The sequence below is a fragment of the Chelonus insularis genome, unplaced genomic scaffold, assembly GCF_013357705.1.
Source record: "Chelonus insularis isolate UGA/USDA-ARS -01 unplaced genomic scaffold, ASM1335770v1 contig_359_pilon, whole genome shotgun sequence".
Lineage (NCBI taxonomy): Eukaryota > Metazoa > Arthropoda > Insecta > Hymenoptera > Braconidae > Chelonus > Chelonus insularis.
In genome coordinates, this window is record NW_023276523.1 from 362,555 (window position 1) to 388,862 (window position 26,308).

Below are 26,308 nucleotides of genomic sequence, written 5' to 3' on the forward strand. Positions count from 1 at the left end.
CGAGAATCAGTGTATCACTGAATTGAAAATATTTTTCAAAGTGCAATTTTTTATGGTTCAAAAATATGTCAAAATGACAAAGATATTTTCTTATACAAGTATTGTCAGTTATTTTAGTTCAATTAGAATCGAGTTTTATCCCAATCTACTTGAATCTTGATTCGCACCTTTTTTTTGCTCCAGTACGTCCAAACGAAAAACGACAGACAATTTATCTTTTTGAAACGACATAGAAAGGGATATTGTACTCACAAGAAGAAGAAGAAAAAGCCAACCGGAGTCGTGGTATAGCCTCTTAAATCAGCCGACTCTGTCCGACGGTGAATCCATCCCCGTCGAGCAAGCCGTCGAGCGTTTGAGGATTAATGGTACATCTGCGCGAAAGTATCCGTGCCAAGTTGAGAAAAGTTGATCCATCCTTTTCACGAACCTGAGGGGACTTGAGTTCTATCTAAATCGTCGTCGGATATACGCCATATAGAGCGGAGGTCCCTGCACAAACAGAATAGAGTAGAGTCAAACGTGTAAGGTGACGCATAAATCAAAATGAATTAAGTTAGAAAGAGGGGTACAATGCATCAAAATAAAAAATTATGTAGATACAACATGTATAAAGATTTCATTATATAACCAGTCTATAAATGACTAATAAATTACTGTTATATACATCATTTGTCCAAAATTCAACATTAACTCTTACTAGCCATAATATGACGCCTAATGACCGTAAAACCAGCTGTCAAAAATTCAACTTTCAGTTTAAAATATTATGATTTACTAATATTACATTACTTCTTTCAACTCTAAATAAAATATTTACTCTTTACTGATTTTTTTTAACGGCTTTGTTATTTTAAAGTTGAACAATCCACATCTTATTCTTCGAATAAAACATAAACAATAAAATTAAAATTGAACATGCAGGCAAGGCTGTGTATATTTATTGTTTTATCGATTAATGTTCCAATCAATTAGATACAATTATTAATGAACAATAGATTTTAGGGCAATAAATTGAAAAATAAGAAAAAGTATGAAATAATTTATCACCATTTAGCTATTGTTTCTTTTATCTTGCTAATTATCTTATAGATTTAATTGAATGTCAAGAGCTGTTTGGGTATAATATTTTCACATTAGAATCACTGATGACCACTCCTTCGTAAAAGGTTTCTTGTTTCCGCACACTCACATCTATAATATATTCAAGGTTGTGTGTCTACCAATCCTAGATATTTCAAAATGAAAAATGACTATGCAGATTGCAGATTGTGAAGATTATAAATTAAATCTAGGATTTTATAATGGTGCTGAAGAATTCCAGTAGGTGAAAAATATCTATTCTGTATTTATTGACGATTTAATGAGTTGCCTTGAGTATTTCATTTTTCATGTCATTTATCTTTAAGGATATTATCGACACACCTTATTAGTTTTACTGCATAATGTCCAATGTTGAATTTATATTATCATAGTTATCATCTGCTCGAGAAAGTAAGTGGATGAAAAAATATATCAGCTACACACGAAGAAGGAATAGGTATTTTTTTTTACTGAATGGCCAATGACCAACGATCTCAATTAACGATTCAGGCTTGATGTTGGACAAAAGGAGTAGATTGACTTTGGATTTAACTTGCAATTCAGGGACGCCAAAAACTCAGAGACCACATCCGCTCTCGTTTATTCAACACCACCCAAGAACCGACTTAATCATCGAGATTTAGTTACTCCCTGAAGAAATAAATTGATTGCTTCAGAGTCACCTAATTAGTGCTTTAATTATAACTTATTCGATCATTATCGTGCATCGACCACTCATAAATTTGTATGAATATCCCAATTGATGCTGGTGTAACTTTCGTGAAGATATAAAATACTTGATAGTAGTTGATATATAATGAAGCTGTACGGTATCGAGAGACAAGACATGCTCTCACTCGAATTATTCATACAAAGGATTTTTATTTTATTGTGAATTTCATTTACCAAGAATGTGCTGTGGGGATAATAAAAAAAACGTATTTTGTCACAAACATTTTATAATTGTTTTCATTAAAGCGAGTTGAATATTCAACAGGTTTGGAATTTTTTATTTATTTGATTAAGATATTTTTGGAAGAAAAATTATTGTACTTTCATTTTATTTTTCAGGTTAAAGTGTCAATTTATTAACGGTAAAATTTTTTACTTGATGATTTTTCATATTTTTTTAATGACGAGTTTATGACACACCATATTTGACATACTTTAGCTGGTTAAAATAAGACAGAATCAGGACTTTATGATCAGAGAAGTAAAAGTGAGATTTTATTACTTTGAGTTCATTAAATCACAGTCAAGATTTATTTTGCAATTTTAAAATCATTTAAATAATGTCTCTCTAAGTGAAAAAATAAAAATCTCTAACTGATTTCTCTATTTTTTCCCAAAAATACTGAAGATTAATAAAATGACAATTTTAAAAACCTAATGAGAATAATTAAATCAATAGATAAATGATATTTGCATAAAATGGACATTTATGGAAATTCATTAAACTTAATTAAAACAAAATAAGCAATTGTTTATGAATGAATCGATAAATGCACACATGTGCCAATAATTGGCTTATCAGCTCTATTATCACATAGATATAAACAAATAGGCTGAAATCTGTAGAATAAATGAAGCTATAATATTTATGAGCATTCATAACAAGTAATTTTCAGCAATGTGGTTTTGCAGATATATAAAATCACTTGTCAAGTGATATAATGAAGCCTTCGGATCTGAAAAGACGGGAAATATTGCCAGGAAAGATAAACGTTCATAGGGGGCACTGAATTTGACATATTTTCGCGAAATTTTTCGTTCTTTTTCACCTTCATAGGATTTTAGAGAAACGATCGAGAAGTCGTTTCGAGTAAGCGTCATCTTGGGCGTCATTCGTCATCCGGGAAAGTGAAAAATGGATGCAACTTTTTTTCTCTCTCCCTCTTGCTCAAAGGAAGACGAAGCGACGGCCGCCAAGTGAAATGAGAGATGGCAGGGAAGTGTGGGTAGACCGAGGGTTAGACAGGCAACTGCGAGGGAATGATAGAGTGGCCTATGCATTCACTTGGTAAATAGCATGATTGATCGATATTATATTCATAACATCCAACGACTTGTCATCAATCATGGCCCACCACTGCGCATAGGTAACTTTACAAGGACCCGCCCGGATATAATATGCCTACTATGACCCTTGTAATAACACATTATACGTATGTGTTGTGCTGCCAGTCAACATTATATATATATTTTGTGTGCATTTGGGGAATACATTATTTCACTCGATGATGAGGGTATCAAGTGAGAACCAATGTTGACAGACAACCACTTTTCAATCTTTCATTTTCAACTTATAAAATCATCCTCTTTTATACACTTTCGTTTATAGACATGTGACTGTTATTTAATCATTCATGTATTCAGCCTATTAACTATTATCATACCAACATCTGGATGTCAGTCATCTAATCGTGGAAACATTTTCAAATGCATTTCATCGTATTTGAATAAATATAATATAATAACATTCGTTTAAATGTAAATACAGCTTCCTATTATTCTGACAGGCTTTCTCAACGGGGCTTTTTATGTTGTATGTTTCTAAAGTTTAGTTGTCAATTACTAAACACGTGACGCTCTTAACAAATCTTCTTAGTCAGCGGCTTTTGTTAGCACACTTTAGTGTATTACTAAAGAAAAGTTTAATGATTCGATAGAACTTTGTATTTGATCTCAACCTTTTACTCATGAATTCAAAGAAGAATTTTAAATTAATAATTCACGAATTAAATTATTGAATGAAATGTAAAGAAAAAAGATGATTTTGGAGCAGCTGAAAAAGATGATGAATGATTAAAATAATTAGACTGTCGACAAATTTTATTTTTAATGACATAAATAATATGATTTTAAACACAAACACGGCTACTTCCTTAAAACCAACACCATTTTTTTTGTAGAACCAAAATACGGATGAAAAGATAAGCTTCTTTTGTTGGGAACCATAAATTAATTTTCGTCGTTTATTTATCTTTCGCTGAGTCGACCTACTTACAAACCTTTTGTAACTTATCTGTAAGATCATGCCGTTGACGATCTCAATCTGTCATTCAAAAAGGGTCTGAGGATAATTTGTCGACTAATTATAAGCGTCCAAAGCTGTCAGGATAATTTTTAAGTAAGACTGTATCTACATAATTAGAGCGGTGTACTTGAAAGACTCGAATGAGCTTATGTACTTGCATTCTCCAGATAATTGTTTATATAGGAATAAGCGTTAATGTGGGACTTGGTTATTCCACTTGATAGACGCTTTCTGCTATAATCACGGTTTAATATTTTCAGGCGACAAAAGGTCGTTAGAAATCCGTTAGATACGGCTGTCAGATAGGGCCAGAGCCCCTAGTGAGTGGTTTACGGTGCGAGTGGGTACGAAGAGCAAGAGAGGAAGCTCAGCTCTCCAGTTGAGCTCTTTGTGCGTGATTTGAATGCAATCGGGGGGCTAATCTCTGATCAGTGTCGAGAGCGTAACGCGATCCGACGCGACGTGACGTGATCCGGACTCGATAGCTGCAAATACGGCAGCCCGGGTAGAATATAGTACTGCGTTGGGTTATATGTCGCACTCTGTGTTGTACTCGAGGACAGAGGGTGACCACAGGGATTTACTAAGTACGCAACCTTCACCCGTCACACAACACTACACCCAAGATCTAAGTTTCTCACACTTAAATCCTTATGACGTTAATCTCAGCTGAGAATTATAGCCAATGAACCAACCAAACCATTCGGGCATTTGCAAAACCGTAAATAATTCGAAAATTGATCTTCGACGGTTTTGCTGGATAGACATAAAGTCGTGCATTACTGGTAAAATTGTTAATAGATTTTAATATGTCAGAGTGATGGAATTCTTTTTTAAAACGATTTTTTAAAGCCTTTGGAGCAAGAGAAATATTGGTTTTAATTTTAAATTAGGTTTTTACTTTAAAAAAATTTATTTTTTAATCTGTCATTGATCAGAATTATGAAAATAAAAAAAGTTTTAATTAATTATTAAACATAAAAAAATTTAGACTGATTAATTTTTGAATTTTCATGTTTAATTACGGTCGGACAAAAAATTGTCTAAATCAAACTTTATCTGATATTACATCAGGTAAGATGAAGTAGTTATGTATTATTATACGTTGTAATATGGAATGTAGTCACTGGAATGTGATAAATGATTAAAATTCAACAGTTTAAATTAAAACGTTATGTAAAATTGTATTATTAGGGTTTGATGATAGTAATAAATCTTACCAAAACATTTCAAATTTCTTTATTTAAATAAAAGTTACATTAAACTATTCGAATCAAATTTGCTGGTTGATTCAATGTCATCATTGTAAAATAACAGTAGAAAAATAATTCAAGAAATAATTCGAATGAATGAAAATTTTAATAAATGACAGAAACGATTTTTTGAATTGAAGAAAGACGTCCGATGTGTGCTAGTATCAACGATAAATTAATGGTAACAAATCGGTCAAGAGTGTTGGTAACAACAAATTCTGTCGTTTTTCAATCAAAATACAGATAGAGACCTACAATTATTTCATAATATTGATGTAGGTAAAAGAATACAAAGTGTATGAATAAAAAGATATGATGTTGATTTTTATAAAAAACATTATGATGAATTTTCAAAAAAGTATGTTAAAAATTAGTATTATTTATTATTCATAAAAATTAAAACTAAAAATTAAAAATACCAGTTTTTGATGTGATAAGAAAAAAATATTAAAAGAAATTTTAGAGTTTGTATAAACAATTGCATTCGAGAGAATAATTTCTTTTTATCTATTTAATTTAAAATCTCAGTCTAATAAAAACTTCCTTTCCATTCAGCAGGATATCAATATTATTATAAAACAAGGATCACTATTCAATTTTCTCCAGGCAAATTTAATTAAAAATTACTGATAAGCCAGCAAAAAAAAGAGAACTAATATTCTAGATGAATAAGAAAATATGTAGAAACAAGACAGAATAATATTCATAGAAACAAAAAAAGTCAGAAAAAAATTTTTTAATTAGAAAGAAAAATGAATAAAATTTTTTCCAAGTCTTTCTGGAATACCAGTAGATGGATTTTAGTTTGACAAACATGTGTATAACGTGTACCAGAGTGCACAGATTGGTATGTGAATAATTAAATTTTTAACATAGGTGTGTCTTGGTTGTCTTTTTCTCTGTTTTTGTCTGTTATTTTATGCGTGGTAGTAGGTATTGCGCGAGAACGTATTGTCTCGTTATTCAAACTTAGCGCGTGCAATTTATCTCGATTTTACATCGTAGAGGATGTGAGCTGCGTGACGATGTAGCATAATAATGGTGCAGGGTGTCTCGTCATGCGTTATTCACGATTTCATATTGAAATTGCTTAGGTAAAAATGCTTGGGGGAAAAAATGAAAGAGTTATGTGTGTTGTTGATTTATAATTAATTATAAATTACCACATCAAAATAATTAAATGAGAGATAAGAAAATCAAATGATTACATACAATGTATGAATCTACTACATTCAATTGAATAATACATAGAAAGCTATTCTTTTTTTCTTTAAAGAACAATTAAATGAGAAAGGATATTAGTCTAAGTGAATATCCATACATTTGCAAGACGTGATGACATTTGCCCGTCAGTCTTGTCTTTAAGTTGCATATATTCAGACGCATACAGTCACAAGTCTGTCTCATCCCCTCTATACCTGTTTGAAATATAATGCACCGACGAACAATGACGTGCGGTGATGTATGTGGGTTACGAGTCGAGCAGCTGTTGCCCTCGACAACTGCTTCCTCACACTCCCGTGGGCGCTCACAATGTCACAATGACGTGTGAGCACTTGTGACAGGATCATGTGGGTACTACGTACTACATTGGAGTTTGTATTACAAGCGCTTGGTTGCACGCAAGGGTGGCGCGCGACTCTTGACGTACGGTTATATAATCAGCCGTGATCACCTATACCTTTTGGTAACAATATTTCAATGCGTAACCACAGAATTATTTACACTCAAATCCATTGTCAAATATTTACAGTCACGCTTGATATTACCCCATCTATGTGCTTTTAACATTTTTCTAAATTACTCCCATCATCTCTATAGTGACTTTTAAGTGGATAATGACGATCCTTGCGATCATTGAAGTGTGGTTATTAGAAACTTGAATTTTTATCGCATTGGAGAATTAGAAGATTGAAGAGAAAATTTGAATTTGTTATTTAGGTTGGCTGGAAAAATTTAAAATAGATTTAAATCTTTTTTTTTTTTTTAATTTTAAAGGATAGTTTGATGCATTTTTTATTTCATTGCAATTTTTTTTTTTTTTTAATGGAAACATAATTTTTCAATAAATTGATCGATTTTCTCCCAATTATTGATGGTTCTACACATTATAAGAATAGAGTCTATTTAAATATTTAAAAATATTAAAAATTGATCAAACACTTTAACAAAAATATTCCAACATCTTATCCTGTTGAAATACAACAATAAACTGATCAATATCAATTTAAACATAATGATTTTATTATTTTTAAATACTAAATAAAGAACTATGAATTTTCACTGACCAGCGAATAAGTTAAAAAGAATATTTCAGTCATAACATTCAAGTGGATGTAGTTATATAGAAGCTATCAAGAACAAGTGAATATTCAACAATCGCTTTATGCGTTATACAACGGCAGTATTATATACTCTATACTATACTTACTAGAGTCTATATAGAGAGAAAAGGAGGTTAGGGATATTGGCGTGTAAGCCAGCATAATGGGTCCAGGTCGCATCTAATCCAAGCACAAGATCTCTCAGGGTCGTATGTAAGGATTACGAAGGTTGAAAAGCTACAACGTTGTGGCAGTTTTACTGTGCTTGCAATAGGTAGACCAAGTGAGTGTAGACCATTTCAACTGGTAAAACCTCAAGCAGCCATTAGCCTTGGAAGAAGCACATGCAAGCTACTAACTTGGTATACGTATAATATTGGTACTTAGGTAGCACTAGTTGGCTCACTTTACTCGCCATTGCCCACTAGGCTTTGCTTGGGGCACGCAGAGACACTATCAATGCTAGATATGCTATCATCTTGCAGAGCCTGTAGAGACTTGTTCTTCCTATCGCACCCCGTGATCCAGACTAACTCGTAGGTGGTATAAAGCCAAGAGCTGCATTTATTCTCGCTCAACGCGTTGCTTGCACCGATAGGTGTAACGAGCTGATAGCTATCTTGATCACTGAGACGCTGGTCGCGCGATCAAAGATAATATGCTACACTGAAATGTGTTGCAGAGAGAACTCGAGTAACTGGGTAGCTTCATTTCAGATATATAATATACTTTATTATGTATGAATTACTCTCGTCTAACTGTATCATTAACATTTTTATTGTTCTCATCAATTGTGTGATGTTGGCTCGATTATCGCAAATTAGAGAGAAGGTTTAAGTGATAAAAAATAGATATCTCGACGCCATCGATAGATAGTAATTTGTGAACAAGTTGATTTAAAAGTGGAAAAATTTTATTTTTATGCTTGTGGCTACTGAATATTTCTGATATTTTTTCATGAATACTTATAAGATACTTGTAGAGTAAATTGTTAAAGTTGAGTGTTACTTATTAATAAAGTTATCAAAGCGATTTCAATTCTTTATCATTATTTATGGACCTAAATTATTTGGTTTTAATTCAATGCAAAATAACTTGTTGATTACAATTTTATGATATTATTTTTTAAACTAATTATATTATTTATTTATATGGAAAAAATATACGAAATAATTTTAATCTGAACTAATTGAAGTAAAGATGCTCAGATATCTGATACAATTCTAATGCATAGTTGTCATTCCGATCATGAAATATACATTTGTATTGCACATTAATTAAATTAATAATAAATCATTGCAAATATTTGAATTAGTAAATTCTTGCTTTGATAACGAACAATATTTGTAGAAGAAATTCCATTATCAGAGTTAAAAGCATAAATGATTGAAAAATTAAATAGAATAATTCAATTATTTCTGGCTTTTGTTAATTAATATTCTCGAAATTCCATCGGATCTTTTTGTACATTATTGATTTAAACGTAACAAAAATTGTTCAATTATTTCCCAGTAGACTAACGATAAAAAGCTAAATGGATAGGTTCAGGGATGGTAATACAGTCTCGAAATGGTAGACCAATTGGATCTATCCTCACTGACAGTGAGTGCCGCGGGGGGACAAGCCAAGGGACAGAAGTACAGTGGCGCCCCGTTAATTTGATTTTCTTGGTCGCGTTTCAGTTTCGAGGACGCGGTGATGTCGAGGGTTACGTGCCTGTGGGAGACGGGGATCGGGCAATTTATCAATCCACCAGCGCGAGAGAACGACTCCTGGCCGGGTGGGTAATTTAACAAGATTGATGCCAAGTCGACATGCCACAGAGAGTTGGCCGGGACGTCGGGAAGCGACAGCGGACGAGAGAAGCTAAAGGAAGAGTGAGGGGTGGATTGGGACGAACTGAGCGAATAACGTGTGAGCGACTGCTTATTATAGGAAGCCTCATCATCACGCAGACTGCTTCAAAATCACGCGCAGGGCATTAAAACCTGCCACCGTAACTGACTTTACAGACGTTTCTAATGAGTCCGTTGAGACCAAAATACTAGCAAGCTACTGTGTTACGCTTGTGTATATCTATCATGCATCATTAATATCTATATTCTGCTATGCCGAGAGAAGAATATATATGAGCTGACAAATGTTAACCTTTCTGAATTAAATTATCACCAATGACTTTTGAAATTTCCTACAATTTTCAGTCTGGGACTTTAATCAAACTTGGAAGACTGATTCTATTTAATAAATAAGAATTTCAATTAAATAAAAATCATTTTCAATATTCAGTCTAATCTCAGGAACAAAGAAGTTATTTTTTATTAGCTAAATTGATATTTGTGTACTATCTAATATTATATTTATTTTCGTAAGTTGTCAGTGATATGACAGCTTGACTAATGATGATGTTGACGATTTTCATGACAATGTTTTGAATTTTCTAGAAAATAGATTCTATTACTAATACAACTTGAACTAAAATCTTTGTTCATATTTAACTACAACAGTAATGCTGCTAACATTGCAGTAAATAAAAGTATTTTTAACATTTTTAATCGTTAAAATAGCCACTTTTTTGTAATAAATATTTTATGATAGTTGACATTACCTAAAATGAAAGCTTTATTACCGATACATTTTTTCAAATAAAATTACAGCTCTCAAGACTGGCCATGTCACAGAATAAATATGAAAAATTAATGTAATTCTAAAAACAATCATTTCAGCCAACAGCAAACCTACTTTTCATTTTTAATTTATTATCTAGCATCACTTATCCATGCTGATCTCTACAATGGTTATAGGGGCATTCAAATTCATATGTCATGCAGGAGTGCATTTGAAGCATTTATGAGCTTGACTGCACAAACTGATTGTCACTAGGAACAAAAAAATCAATCAATTTTTGTCGATATCTTAAGTAATTTTACATGTATTTTAAAATAGCTGCATTATCTATAATAACATATGTTGGGGAAATTGTTCACTTTACATACTCGGCCTTTATTAACTATTGATATATGCAGAGGCTTTTGACGTAAATAATGTCCCAGTTGCCAACAAAGTAAAGACATGTAATTGAACGAAATAATAAATGAAGAAAAATCAAACGTCAGTTGCATACTGTATAACACTCTAAAAAATTGATAGTTGAGTCCCTTAGTTGGATTTACAATCTTGTGTTAATTTCCCATTGGACAGAAAATAGTTGAGTCTTTTTCGAGCTATTAATAGTAAATGCAACTATACGTATACTTCTCTCGGTGAATGTGTCATAAATAGAAAAACTAACTCAAAGTGATTCAGCTGTCATGCTACTATGCAGCGAGGAAGTAAAGCAGACTTAGTAGAGTATCAAGAGTTAGGTGGGTCAGGCTTGATTTACTGAACCTGCACGTCGTATGCTGTCGTATGCCGGATTAACCTCCGCAATCCCTCGTGGCAAGGCTTTTGCGGTCGAGCTTCCGTCAAAAGCGAGTGTGACAACCAATTACGGCGTTATATAGATGAACGATCAAGGATTCTTGCAGGAATAAAGGGATCATTTGAATAATTGATCAAAATGAATGATCCTTTCAACATTTATTGCTAATTTATGATAAAATTCAAACTTCAATGTCAAAAACTAAAGTTCTCAGAATTAAATTTCGATCATTTTTCAGAGTAAATTGAATATGTATCAAATAATAACATTGTTTCAAAAAGTAGGTTGCAGTTTATGTGTGAAAAAAGAAATTTTTTGATATAGCATAATGGGTCATATAAATTACATGTTTCATGTTTAATGCTTTATTTTGAATGTCAATCATAATCATATCGACGTTATGACAGGATAGGATTCATTTTCGTGAATGATAATTTCAAGTAATTTTCTTAAAATTTCATTCAAAACAATTATTTATTGACAGGTTAGACTTCTGGAAGAGTTTATTGTACATATTTTTTGAAAGTTTTTTTTTATTTCAGTCTTTTTATAGTTATCACACTATTGGTAAGATAATATTATTTTGTAAAAATGTTTATCACGAATAAAGCTCTTATATACTTTATTATTACATTATTATTTGATCAATAAGAAAAGTATAATCTTTTGTATATGTGTAAAATAAATTTATGAGCAACGATTGGAGCCATAACCTTATATAACGCAATTGTAAAATCTAATGATGATTTTTAGGATACAATTTATCTTGCTCTGAATTAAAGTTATTTTTTATTAATTATAACATCAAATCACTTTTATTCCATGTCGTAAATTGTTTAACAAACAATAAAAACTATGGCAAAAATAATTTCATAGTATCATGAGCAATTGATCAACGTTTGATTCCTAACTGACAGTGCATTTCCCAAGCATTAGATGATGGAGTATTAGTGGTGTCCCATGATTCTGCTTGTTGTCGCATATTTTCCTGCACGTTCATACTATTCGTAAGATTTAAATAATTTGGTCGTTTGCAAGCAAATTCGAATAGGACGATGCTACAGCCATGGAAATAAAGATAATGGCTGCTACTTGGTAGTATGATGATGATATTCTCCCTTAAAACGCTTTCAGAGCGTCCGCTCATCGTTTACAGCTCTTTTTAAACCATCCATGAATTCTTTCTTATACGCATTATACGTTAAAAACTTTTTTAAACATGTAATTATGACAAATATTTTATGATTCATGGTCGATAGCGCTACTATAGCCGTATATATATGAACATAAAGTGAGTCTGTATGGGTCTTTTTATTTTTATAGAACAAACTTTATGTGGAAAAGGTTACTACATCAAGTTGGCGATAAGTTAAACAATTTATGAGTGACGATAAATCACTTGTCGCATGTACGACTTGGATGTATTCAACTACAGTTATTATCGCAACTATTTGAATGGTTTATAGAGTAGCAATAAAACAATGCTGCCTTGATTGATCGTGTAAGAATTAAGTATATAATATACAAAGAGATGGATGATAAATGATAAGTGATAAATTAATGAACAAGTGTGAAAACAGGCAATTAAGCCGAGAACTTTACAGTCACCGTCAAAAATATATTCTAATATTCATTCTAATTTCTAATATTTTTAGCACATTTATTTTATAATAATAATAATTATTCAGCTAAACATTAAATTCAAATATAAATTTTTTTTTAAGAGTAATAAAAATATAGGATCTTTTTTTTTTGAATAAGTACAAAGCTTTTTATGTTCTGAAACATCTGCAGCGAATGAAAAATATTTCTAATTAGTATTTTAGCGTTTTAAAATACCAAAAGAATTATTTTATGGAGCTCAAAGACTTGAACTGACTTGCTAACCGCAGTAAAATTTTTTACTTTTTTTGCTATCATTGTACAATATAATTTACTTTTGTTAAAAATAATTTTCAAGTAACAGAACTTAATTTATTTTATTACTTTATAGAATTGTATAATTTTAATAAAAAAAATTGACAGTTACGATATCCATAATTGGCACGATCGGAATGTAAAAAATAAAAACTGAAAAGTATCGTTGATTAAAAAAACATCTTTCTTTACTCTATCAATATTTATCTATGTTATGATCATAAAATTTTTATATCAATCTTGACAGCTCTTATAAGCAATTCTAATCGACATTGACATAATTTCCTCACAATATTTCTTCGTATTAAAAATAAATAATCTATCCATCATAGCTGAGTAAGAAACTCTGTTCCGAAAAAATATTAAAAAAGTAACTAAAGGAGAACGTATATCCTTGAATAAAATAGAAGTACATAGAATAAAACAGCTTTGTTTTCGCAGTGTTGGAATAAGCAAGGAGTAACGAAAATAGAGTTGTCTCGTACAATAGCATAAGGATAAAGTAAGAGTGTATTAAAGTAGTCATAATAATGGTGGAAAAATAAAGTGGTAATTAAATGGGGAATACGTTAAATGGAGAAATGGAATACTCATAATAATATACACAACTGGTATGCTTGACTATATGTACAGCCCCCTACGGCTAAGCGGTCTTATTCTTCAGCGCGTCTGTTGTTACGCCACTGGGTCGTAATTTACCCCGAGCGTTTATGGCATTGTTGTGAAGCAGTGCTTGGCATCGTCTTATAAAACCAATTTCGCGGGTATTATGCAAGCTGTCAGTCCCATAGGTAAGTTATGGCTAACGTCGCCTCAAGCGGCACAGACGCGCATGCATAACTCTCCTTGGTTCTTCTCCTTCTCTCGTTCGCTCCTTTATACATCTCCCGGCTTGCTCGCAGGCTCGTTTGCTCCTCTCGTGCCGCTTCGTCTCGTGCATTTTTCAATCGAGAAGTCACGCACACGCTACACTTTGACGTTGGTATGCCTCTAGGCACAACGGACGATGACCTTTTTTTCCTCGTCAAATCTCTTCTCTCGTTATTTCTTATTTTTAAATCAAATCTCATTACATTTGAAGCTTTATACTTCCAATAACAATAAATAAATGTCCAAAAAGAAAAAACCAAACGTGATTATATTCCATTGAATTAATGTTTATTTGTTAAATATTGCTTTTGCAAGTTAGCTGAAAAAAATTACTCTAAATAATTTATTTTTATTTTTTAGATATTTTAGTTGGCAGATAAAATGTCATTTTATTGAAAATATTAATTTTTTGAAGTAGTTAAAAAAATTATCGGAAAAAGATTTATATTGCTGACAAAAGTATCTTATCAAAAAGTAGCTACAGGCACTTTTTGGGATTTCGATAGAACATTTTTTGAGTTTGCAGGAAAAAGTTACGATCACCGGAGTCGATGTTGTCATTAGACATTCGCAAAGAATTGAGCTAGGGCGCGTTACAAATTTCTACTGATACGTTTCAAGGCAAGCTTTAACGCCGACCTTTTTCCTTCTCAGCTGTCAGGCTTCTTGAAAGCTCGTGAAAAGTACAACAAGGACAATTCTTTCACTGACACGGATACTTTTTTTACTTTACATATTAATGTAGGACGAGTATCTTATACATTTCCTTATCATCAGATTTTATTTTTCACTACCAACTTAAAAAAAAAACCAAAAAACAACAACTTTAAATTTAATTTTATTAGCATTCCTTCATGTTACCAACTTAAATGATCAAAAATGTCAAATAAAATTAAACTAAATGGCTTTCGACATTCTTCCTTTGACTTTTGTAAATAATCTATACAACTTTATTAAATCAACAAAAAAAATGATAAATCGAAATGTACTACTTAAAAATACTTAATTACTATTAGACTTCAATTTTCTCTTGAAAATATCATCAATTATAATGAAAATAAAATTGAAGATCAATTTTAGTAGAGTTCTTCAGTAGTGGTTTGAAAAAATTTTTATCAATATCAGAGCAATAGATTAAGAATATTTACGACGAATTGTATTGGAAGAGGCAAAAATGATGCCCACTGTAACCTGAATGAAATTCACGTGATTTATTGAAGCGATACATGTCAATATCATTCTATAAAAGCTCGTTTAGTCTGCAAGATAGTTGTATGGAATATCAGGCTTGGGTCAGGATACCGTGTTTAACTTGATTGGAATATACGACAGCTATATCCGGAATTTCGTTCCAGGCCGTTAAGACACTAGATTCTGCTTTATTGACGGCGTAATGGTTATATAGCCGTTAAAGTTGCCCCTTCATACAACTTTTCCAATCTTATCTCGAGTCTTTTCGTAGCCCATCTTCAATTCAAAGGACAACCAAACCAAAGAGAAAGACTTTAGCTAAATTGGACTACGACTAACAGTTGTCGATGTAATTTGTTTGCTGTTCTCTCATCGCATTGATCGCATTTGACCATTGCTTTACCATCACTTGTATCAAGTAAATTGCGTTAAAGCTAAAACAAAATCTTTGTATAAACTCTTTACACAACTCTCAGCACACCAAAGAGGGTCGCCTATCTTATCAAGTTTCGACACTGACTAGATTTTACAGACGTGACTCGCATTTTATATACCCCAGGTAACTACATCCTATCTCGATAAAAACTTGAGAATTTCCTGAAAATTTCGTTCACAAGAAACTTTCTCTGACGCTTCTTCTCTTTATTATCATTTTACTTTTATACCTCAAATATTTCATAGACATTTGAGCTCTTTGTCATTCAATAAAGATAAAGAATATTGTATTATTAAAGATTCAATTTAATTATTATCATCATCGTGTATAGATGATATCAATAATGTTTGTTTTTAATTTCAATGATACTTACATTCAAGAGTACAGCTGTCAGTTTTTTTCTCATTTTTCACTACTAAATATTTTATTAAACTTCTTCTAAGGAATGTAATTACCATTATTAACAGATAATTAATCTTACGAAGTTTTAAAATATTTTTTAAGGCGCGTAAATTGTGTAATAATTATTTCATCTAATGACTATTCATTTATTTCAATTAATTACCTGAATAATTAATTAAGCTTTTTTATGGAGAGTTTTTTAAACACGTTTTATGTAAGATACACAGGTTGTACATCGCTGGAATTTTTATTTTATAGTAATTAAAGATAAATTAAAATTTTAAAACGTCTTATAAAGTAAAAATTTCCTATTCCACTTCCATTAATTCTTTCATTCACCAAAAAGTATTTTTAACATTCATCCAAGTTAAAAATCCATTTAATTAATTAACAATCGTGATTGTCTGTGAGAAAATGAAATCATGAATAATTAAATTATTGTTCTGAATTAATCGTTATATCAGATATCAAACCCTCAACGGAAAGGAGCCATCATACAAAGAAGCCAATTAAAAATTTCTTTCACAACCTTTCGAGCAAGTTTAATATTCAAAGGACAATTCAGAATGTTTTCTGATCAAATAAAGATAAAGAAAGCAAAATTATTAAAGCCGTAATTCAATTTAGAGCGGGGTGATGTCATAATAATAACGTCAAGTAGCGTTGTACGTTGATGGTGGTGCGAAGTCGAGGGCTGACGCAGCGTCAAGATTTACTGGCACGACCGGAGCATGCATCCTGTATGAATGGCGGGCAGCTTGCAATAATTCAACTCCGCGGCCACACCTCGGCCACTTCTCGTCTCGAGCCTGGCGTCGAGACTCGACCGCCAAGCACGAGCTGATGCCGAGTGTTTTCCGGTAACTACTCTCTCCCCTTTCTCTCTCTTTCTCTTTTACTTTCTTCTTTGTCTTTCCATCACCAACACACTAACACATTCTGCACACATTTTCTCGTTCACATTTGTAGAAATGCACGAGGGAAAAAAGCAAGACCGTTTTCGTTCCTCTAATCTGTGGCAAGTCGGCAAGCTACCCTCGTACTCCACCCCTCCGGTGCCTTCTCGTACTCCACCACTTTTATACGCCGTTGCCTGAACCGAGAGAGTATAGGAAGGAGAGAACTCTGATATATCGGCCGCACACATTGCACTGGATGGAACGCAATATGTCCGCCAAGAAAGGCAATAACCATTAGGTCCCAAGAAAACTACCCCATTTCAAATGACACGAACGGTCGAATATCAGGAAATTTATGTTTGGTAGCCGGCACATCGCCCACCGTTTTCTCGAGCTTATACTTCTCCTTACGAGTGTGTAGGAAACGCGAGACATATCACAGCGGAACTTGCGATAAATGGCGAAATAGATAAATTAAAAACTACACTGTCTCTACGAGAAATAACCACCAACTGAATTGTCTTCTCAAAAGTCATTACAATCATCTATTTTAACTGTAATAAATTTCAACTGCTATCATTCTTAGTGATTGGACTGAAAATGTGCACTATCTCTAAATTCACTCCATACATTTCCAAGATTTTTTTACACACTACTTTTATCTGAATAAACAAGAATATACCACTGAAAAAAGAAAAAAAACCCATTTTCAGATCTATCTGGAAGATGTTGAAATAATGATTGTAAGAAATATGATGATCGAAAGGAAAAAGTCCCAGTTGGTGTTAATAAGACGAATAATGAATGTAGATATTAATTTATTCAAGCATTAACTTTGATGCAAATAAAAACCTTGGCAAATGGAGATTTAAATCAGCCATGGTTTCATAGACAAATGATATTTAGGTTAATAAATTTTGACTTGATAAATTGAGACAACAAGCCTTGAAACGCAGCCATTGCCAAGTAAATAAGTGAAGGTTTATTTGTTTTCATCATTTTAGTTAGACATAGTTCATTAATTTATATCCACTTTAGAATAGTATAAATAAACAAAAACACTTTTAAGCAGCCTCAAATATATTTAGATAAATTATTCTAATGCATTAATTGGCAACGAATATTCTTAAGCAAATAATATTTGAGTGAAATCTGCATAAATTCACATAATAATGTTACTGGCCATTTAATGTAATAAATGTACACGAATAAATAGAGCCAAAAATGCAACGCATGCATATAAATGATGATACTTTCAATGTTTCTACTCCACTTATGCAATCCCAAAGTTGTTTAAATAAATTTAACCACAGTTGTATCTTAGGAAAAGTGCACTTGGAGATTTTTTTCATTGGTTTATTTAACTAAGATAGTTGTGCAACATTCTAAAGACATACTCAAAGAATCATGTAGAGGAAGTAAAAAGATGCCTTAGAGTGTGTTGAAAAAGAAGCAACTTCAAAAAATACGTTAATATTTTTCCGAAAATTTCGTCGTATCGTTCTAGGAAATTAAACGAATGGCATCACTTGGCAAAGTTGTCCCATTACGTTGGTTATATCGCTCGAGCTATAAGCTGGCGCAATATTGTCTGAACGAAACAGAGCAAGATCCATGTATATATGTATTTAATATATACTAGTATATATGTATATACATGAACATCATATCCATGTACAGTTGAAATCATAGCAAAGACGTTTGACCAACCGGTGCGCCCTGCTTTAGAACTCAAGGTCCTCTCTATATTGCAGCTAAGTGTTTTTTTCGAAGCAACTCTTGGAGAATGTTATACGCCGAGTGGCAAAGAAAAGATATCACTGATCGTAGAGAAAGTATATAAGAGAAGAGAACTGTATAGGAAGGTGGTCACACAATATTGGTGAGACGATCGTGTGCGGTTTCCATAGTGGTTTTTGCGAGATCACCATTATAGAGAGGATGAGGGCGTGCTCGACTGACCGCAGCAGAAGCAGCATACACTGGACACAGCAATACCGAGGTTCACGAGTTTGGCATTTTACGGACCTATTCGAACAAGATGGTGCGTGATAATGAAACCTTACGAGGCAAAAGCAATTTCTAACTTACATCGAGACACTATGGATTTTCATTTTCTTCACTTCTCTACCTCCTGCCACACTCTCTCACCTTTATCTTTTCTATCTCATCTACACCTATTAGACTTACTCAACACTTCTGACTATTTAATGTTCTTTCACAGCTGCATTATTCTTGTTGCTGATAAGACCAACATTTTTTAGATTAATTGCATAATTAAGGCGAAATAAATGGTGGTCTGTTATCAGAGATTTTTAATTTTAGGTCGTTTTTTAAGTAGATTTATTCTTTTTTAGTAATGCATGCTTGCTTTCGCTTATCAGATGGAAGAAGTCGTATAAGTTTTGCTTGACAGAAAAATTCCAAGTCATTGATAAATAGTTTAACAGTAAATATTAAATAAGTCTTAAAGGACTCTTAAATGTATGTATTAATTAAAATTAACATCATTATATCTATTCTACATTATTTTATATACAAGATTAAAAATCAAAATAAATTCCTATTGATCGAGTTTATTATTGGGAATAAAAAATTAAATAGCAAATTAAAATACACTCAATGTAGTATATTTTTATTAATAAATAATCTGAAGTAAAAAAAAAAGATATATTCATTAAATCTAAATTATAATTTCTGCTAAATAAACAACACCATGAAATTTAGTTGAATTGTTTTTTACATTTCATTAATTTAAATAAAAAGGCATTCATCAAAAGCTCGTTGAATAAAATAACAATAAAAAATAACAACTGTACTAAATAAAAGAAAACAAGTGTTTATGCCTTAGCATAATTATAGTACCGATCGTAATCAAGAAAAATGATTTCAAGACATTAATGAATATATTTAAATAGTTAACACTATTTACAGCCAGCAATTAATCAGCCAGAATAAGCTTGCATATTTATCTTGGATGCGATCAAAAATGGTATAGAATTGTAGAGCATTAATTGGTATTTAAAATAAGTAAGAGATGAAATGCAACAATGTGTATACAGTATAGTTGAGTTTGGGTTGATTAATTGGGTGGCAAATACTTATATGGTTAACCGATCGTTAAATAGTTGTAACATAACTTGTGTGAATTAGCAGATACATATGAATATACACGTGCACATTCACTCGGTACATTATAGCTTGCAATAGAACGTATAGTGGCCGGTTCGTTTATAGACTCGTTTTTCACCAGAGTCAGCTGGCAATTAATCGAGATTTACGGTTGACATCTCGAGTGTATTAATTTTGTAGGTAATATATCTGTATATATATATATAATATGAAGCAGGCAACTATTTGAAAGTTTGTCGAGACGAACCCCTCGAGGAAGGCAGGATCAATCATGTTTTTTCTCAGATTCAAGAGACAGCTGCTAAGCGCCTAATGTCTCTTGTAAGAGACATGGTTTCTCAAAGAAATACACGGGCCATTTGCTTTCCAATGCGCTTGAACGCGTTTAACCGTCAAAGTCAATGGGCCTGGGTCATTAATATTGTACGTCAAGCAAGCCTTTATTAAAAGAATTGAAGAAATGTAGGCGTTTCAGGGAGAATTTCAAGTACCTTTTCGATATAGAAAACGTTTTCACGTATATTGCAGTAGCACGTTAAAGAGGGTGCGCGTTAATCACGTTCACGCCCTTCTTCAACGAGCTATTTCGTTTCTCCTCTCTTTTCGGCATCCTCGTTGCCGGAAAATAAGATCCACCCTCTGTCGAACAGTGGTAATAATTCTTTTTAAAAGTCGACGAGTCGACAAGCCGACGAGTCTCGAGGTAAACGTCTTGAATTAATCTTAAAGTTCCTGCAATTTGTTTCTAAAGCTATTCCAGAGAGTTTAAGAGATACCTACAAATTACAGTCATGGCCAAAATTATCTCAGTGACTTTTAATCTTCGCATAACTCGCTTAAAAAATTGCCTAAAGTTTATAAATCATTGGAAACTTGATTTATTGGAAAATCCACAGTTCGGGTGGTTTTTGTCGGTTTTAAACGACTTCTGATAAATTACTTTGCCTGACAAAATATTCTCCACTGTAATAATATTGCTTTGTTCTTAAATAGAGGTAAAAAAAAAATTGTTTTAATCGAATTTTAACAATGATGTTATCATACAAAATATTTTTTCTCAGAAAACAATTTTTTTTTCTTAGTAAACTTAAAAGAGAAAATTGCTTGTAATTTTTTCTAATTATTCGGATGCTATCAATGATTCAAACAACTAATTAAAGAAAAAAAGAAAATTATTTCTTATCTACAGAGCTTGATAACAACAAACAAAATACATTCATTATTAATAAACTTCGTTCACTGTTAGTAAATTCTATTTATTAAAAATTTGAGAGAAAAAAATTTTTTTGTTAATATTATAAATTAATTAATCCATCATTCTGCATCCATCATCCTGTCAAAAAAATTCCCCGTGTCTAATATCACTCATATATAATTAAAACAAATTTCGTAACGCCTCATTAATCAAAATCCGTCTTGCTATTTGAATGTGAATAGTTACAACCAACCCAACAATATACACATTTATATCAGCATACATACTCTCATGAATGCATTGTTAAACCCATTACCCTCTTTTAGCAACTTAACCAAGTGGAAATTCAGCAAACGTAAAATCAAAGGTCAAGGAGTGGCCTTTCTGATAATGTAGATCAATACCAACATGGAATTTTTGATTAAAATCGACATGGAGAATAAAAGAAATTGAAAATTGTAAACGAAATTTGGTTATTATTTTGGACTAATGTATTAGATTGGAACGTTCTAGTGGCGCCTGAAAAGCATATCTTGGTAGAAGAATCTTGCTGACTACACCAAGAGTTATATAACAAGTCGAATGTGTTGCCAACGGAACGTAAATAACGCGACTTATTGTCGGCTGTGTGCAAGAGATCCCAGGGTCATTAACTCTATCGCGGATCTTGGGTCACAGCGGGTGTCGTGGTGTAACCCTCGACCACGAGTGCGCACGAGCAAGCCCTGGTTTCTGTGGTATACCGCTTTTACAATACAATGCGGGTTAATGATGCTTCCATAAGGCGTGTGTGGTACCAAGCATGCTTAGACCACTCTCTCGGACTATTCTATATGTGCAGTGCACGAGAGACAAACTTTATGCCATGTTCAAGAGAAGCCTGTAATAAATGCTCATTGGAATCGTACTGTGGATTATCCAGGATCGTATCACGTCATGAGCGCAGTGGAGGTCGCCACAGGGGCCGACCCTCCATCATCCGTGCATAAGTGGTGATGGTGTTCTCTGTTGTTGGTAGAGACCAAGAACCCCCATGTGTGCTAATCAACGTCTCAATATGCTCACCACAGGTAGCTTTATACCCTTCATGACTAACTCCATGCTATTTCCGCACAATCTCTATGCCTTTTTTCAATGTGACAGCTCACACATGAGTTGAAATTTTTCGGAGACACCCTGTCGACACGATTTACCAACTCTTCAACATTATTTACCATTATTGCTCATACATACATTTTTTTCATTTCAAACTGTTAACGAGTAACTGAATTGTTTTGCCAATTTTTTTTTTTTCGCATTAAAAGTCTGTTTTTGATTGTTTTCTTGGTGATTAAATTTTTTTTACAAGTTGATGGAGTTAAAAGCTGGAGCTTACTTCTATTACAATGATAGAGACATTTAATTAAGATGTTTTTCAAATACATAAATGGCTGAAAAATAAAACTTTCATCACCCTCTTACATAAATTTTATCTTTATGTAACATCAGCTACAAGACCTTAGCCTTTGCTTTATAAACTTTTTTCAAATCCTAAGTACATTTTTAGTAGATATAACCTTTCCTATCTCAAGTGATTTCACCCATCCATACTTTCAAGTATCCAGAAGGGCATACTATTTTACGAAGTTTTCTTGTTATCTAGTTCCGAATAAGGACCTTTAGACTACGAGCAAGATTTCGTTGTACAACAGGAATATTATTCTCTCTTTTGTACTTGAATTTTGCAATAAGACATTGGTTATGAATAGAATCTTAAGCTTTTGAATTTCCTTCAAATATATTATGGATTTCTCAAAAGGGAATTTATGCATCAAAAACCTTTGAAGAAAAAAATCTAATTCTCTATGAATTTTTCTATAAAAAATACGTCTTCTTAATTTTATTGCCTATCAATGATCAATTGTAGGAAGTCAATTTTATATCCATTTAGATAAGTACTCAATATCCTACAAACTTATTGATGTATTAAGTCATTGAGGTTTAAGAGAAGAACTCTCAAACTCCAAAAAGCTCACAGTCAAACAAAAGAAAAATCTTCTTCAAAGAATTTCCTCGCAAACCCAATAACAATAACAGCTGAAAGATGAAAATAAAAATAATGTGAACTAAATTTAGGGTCAGGCAGTTTTCAATCAACATAAATCAGCGTGAATACAGTGTTAATTGCTGAAATATGGCCATTAAATACAGCAGATAATGAACATAAAATAGAAGTTACGGCATTATGAATGATGACTGATGGAGAATATTAGCCAAATGGGCCGCATTATGAAGCCTTTAAAATATATTGCAGTGAATTTTACCTTTTCCCCGAGTAGACAAAACACTGAAAGTCACGGTATAAGGGGCAAGTTTTGAGTTAAACGGTACGAACGAGGGGGAAGAAAGGCAACCAGGCAGATATTGAGCTCTATATTTCCATAAGCTGATATTTACGCGGCAATATACGCGGCCGTGCACGTTACTTTATGGGTCTCGTAAATATAGCGAGCCGCCGGGAATTGGCTGGCAAGGCGGCCACGAGCATCGCTCGCCTGTTATCCCCTTTCCTCTCGTCTCTATACTTGCGCCATCGAGGTACCTATCCTCCTATATATGCCTGCCTACCCTCATCCGGCCCAGATCCACATAAATCCCCGCCAATTGTAAATAACACGCGACGTATGCTGATCTCCACAAGACCGTTGAATTATATGTTCACTACTATAACGTTTTGCTCTTCTCCACTTGCGTATACATCTCTATACATGCACAACACACCTTATGTACCTTTATGTATACCGATCAAGAATTATGCACTTTAACAATGGCCGTCCGTCCATAATTTTCCCCAATTTCATGAGCGTTTAATGACTCGAAAAACGCTTCTATTGGCGCCATTGAGCTTCATTTGCATTGTTAATTGGTCATGTGAAAACATTGATGAAATTCCATTCCAATTACTATGTTTACAGGGCGATTTTTTGGACAGTTTCCTCATTTTTTTGTTAATTACAATACTGTTTTTTTTTTCCAATGGACTTTTTTTATTTTAAAATAATTTGATTTTAAACTCGTACGTGATTTTTTTTTCAATTAATGCAAATGTTGCCTGATACAAAAAATAGATAATTAAGAGAAAAATACAACAAAGAATTTTTTTAACAAGTTACCAGAAAAAAGATAATTTTATAAAATTTATATATTTTTTTTTCGCTTTTATTTACAATTTGTATATTTGCTGAACTAATGTATTGTAAAATAGTTGTATTGATAACATTATGAAATTTAAGCTTGACATTATTTATTTAACAAATATATTAAATATGTTAAATAGTATTAATCAAATTCTTGAAACATATTTTTTATTTCAAAACAATTATTCTAAAATATATGATTCATTCAATTGCATATTTGAGTGAAATGATTAATTTTTCAGTTTAATTGAATCGATTTCAACCGGATATATGAGATTATCTCAATTATTCAATTTGATCGAGTACCAAACTAATTAAACCGAAAATGTATAATAAAAATTTTTTATTCTCACTTAAAATGCCAGACAGTTTTTTTTGAAGCAATTTTTTAATATTTCGGGCTGAAGATAAATAAATATATTTTTTTTACCAATTAAATCGATTTTTTCATTAAGAAAATAATAAATGATTAATATCCAATGCTACTGAAGATTAAAACTAATTTTCTAAAAAATTTCTAAAAAATAAAACTAATATTCACATCAACTTAACGTGTGTATTTTTAAATAAAAAATATAAACTGAATTTTTCCAATGCTCACATTTATCTGTTTTTTCTTGGCTGCTAAACAAATCCAAATTAATGAGGGTATTGAAAGAACGATAAGAAAATAATAAATTTTCCGAGAATTACAGAGGAACTTAATTTACCAAAATGTTTTTCCAGAAATTAAGCATTTTTTCCACCATTCAACGTCAAATTACAGAGACTGTTGACTTATTACATTGGCTACAGAGAATCACAAACAGACAGACACCCTCTGATCGTATTTCACAAAGTGCGGGTAATCCAAAACTAGCATCAATTTTCTTTCAGTCTGAGTGTATAGTGACGAATAGTCGAGTGATGATCGACAATAAAAAGGTATTACAAAATAGTTGAAAAATAAGGACGAGATAAATAAATATTAATTTTAGATGTAACTTTGGGTAAAACAAATTTAAAGCTTACTGACATAAATCTGAAGTAATAAATCTGATATTACACCTATTAGTGATGATTTTAAAAATGAACCTTAACTTTTTAATACACTATTTTTTGGATTTGAATAAATATAAATTAAAGTTAGCTTAAAAAATAAATTCGTTGCAATTTATTGTTATGTGATCAAAAAAAATATAGAGTGTATGAACTAAAAGTAGATAATATACCAGCTGAAGACAATTAATTTTTAATAAAAGCAATTTTTTTGTGTTGAATAATTCTAAAAATATAAACTCTTTCATTTAGTTAATAACTAATGGGTCAAATTATTGAATTTTTATGTTTAATTGACTCTTTAAATGAATTATTTTTCTTTCAATTTTAACTCAAAATACTGTAATTAATATTCGCTTTCAGCAAATTTCATTCAACAAATACAAAAAAACATCTTAAAAAAAGTAAATGTTAAAAAAGCCAATGACTGAGGTAATGGACTTACAAAAGACTGTCGTTAAAAAACATTTAATGATTAAAACACTTTTGTGTCAAACAATGGTTATTTTTCTTGAAAACGTATTTTTCTTGAAGATTAATACTATACAGAAAAGAACAATAACACACATCATACGTCTTGTAGTATGAATCGACACAAAGCGAGCTTGAGCTGACATTCATTATGTCAGAATGTGTCTAGCTCGCACTCTATCTTATGTCGTCGACAATAATACTCTGTTTGTCATTAATTCTCTGTCACTTAGATAGAGTAGAAAAAATGTTATCGTATATAAATATGTGAATATGTAGAGTTATGAGAGTAAAATTGTTCTGCCCCCGCTGAGAACAAGAATTATGAGGAGAGCGTGTAAGTGCATGTGGGGGGTAGAGCGTGATGCTCTCGAAACATAATAATTTTTACACCCAGATCCTAAGAGTAAGCTTTAGCATCAAAGAGTGAGAGAAAGAAAGAAAAAAATACTCACAGCTGCTT

The 26,308-nt window shown here is 32.2% G+C and overlaps 1 protein-coding gene across 1 annotated transcript in view; it reads right to left on the reverse strand.

The window, feature by feature from the left end:
* Positions 1-330: 330 nt before the first annotated feature.
* Positions 331-26,308, reverse strand: part of LOC118067021 (sister chromatid cohesion protein DCC1) — a 60,113-nt gene continuing 34,135 nt past the window's right edge. Inside the window, exon 8 of the mRNA XM_035083531.1 lies at positions 331-492. Coding sequence (XP_034939422.1) covers position 492 — 1 coding nt within the window. The 3' untranslated portion in view covers positions 331-491. The remainder of the gene's footprint in view (positions 493-26,308) is intronic.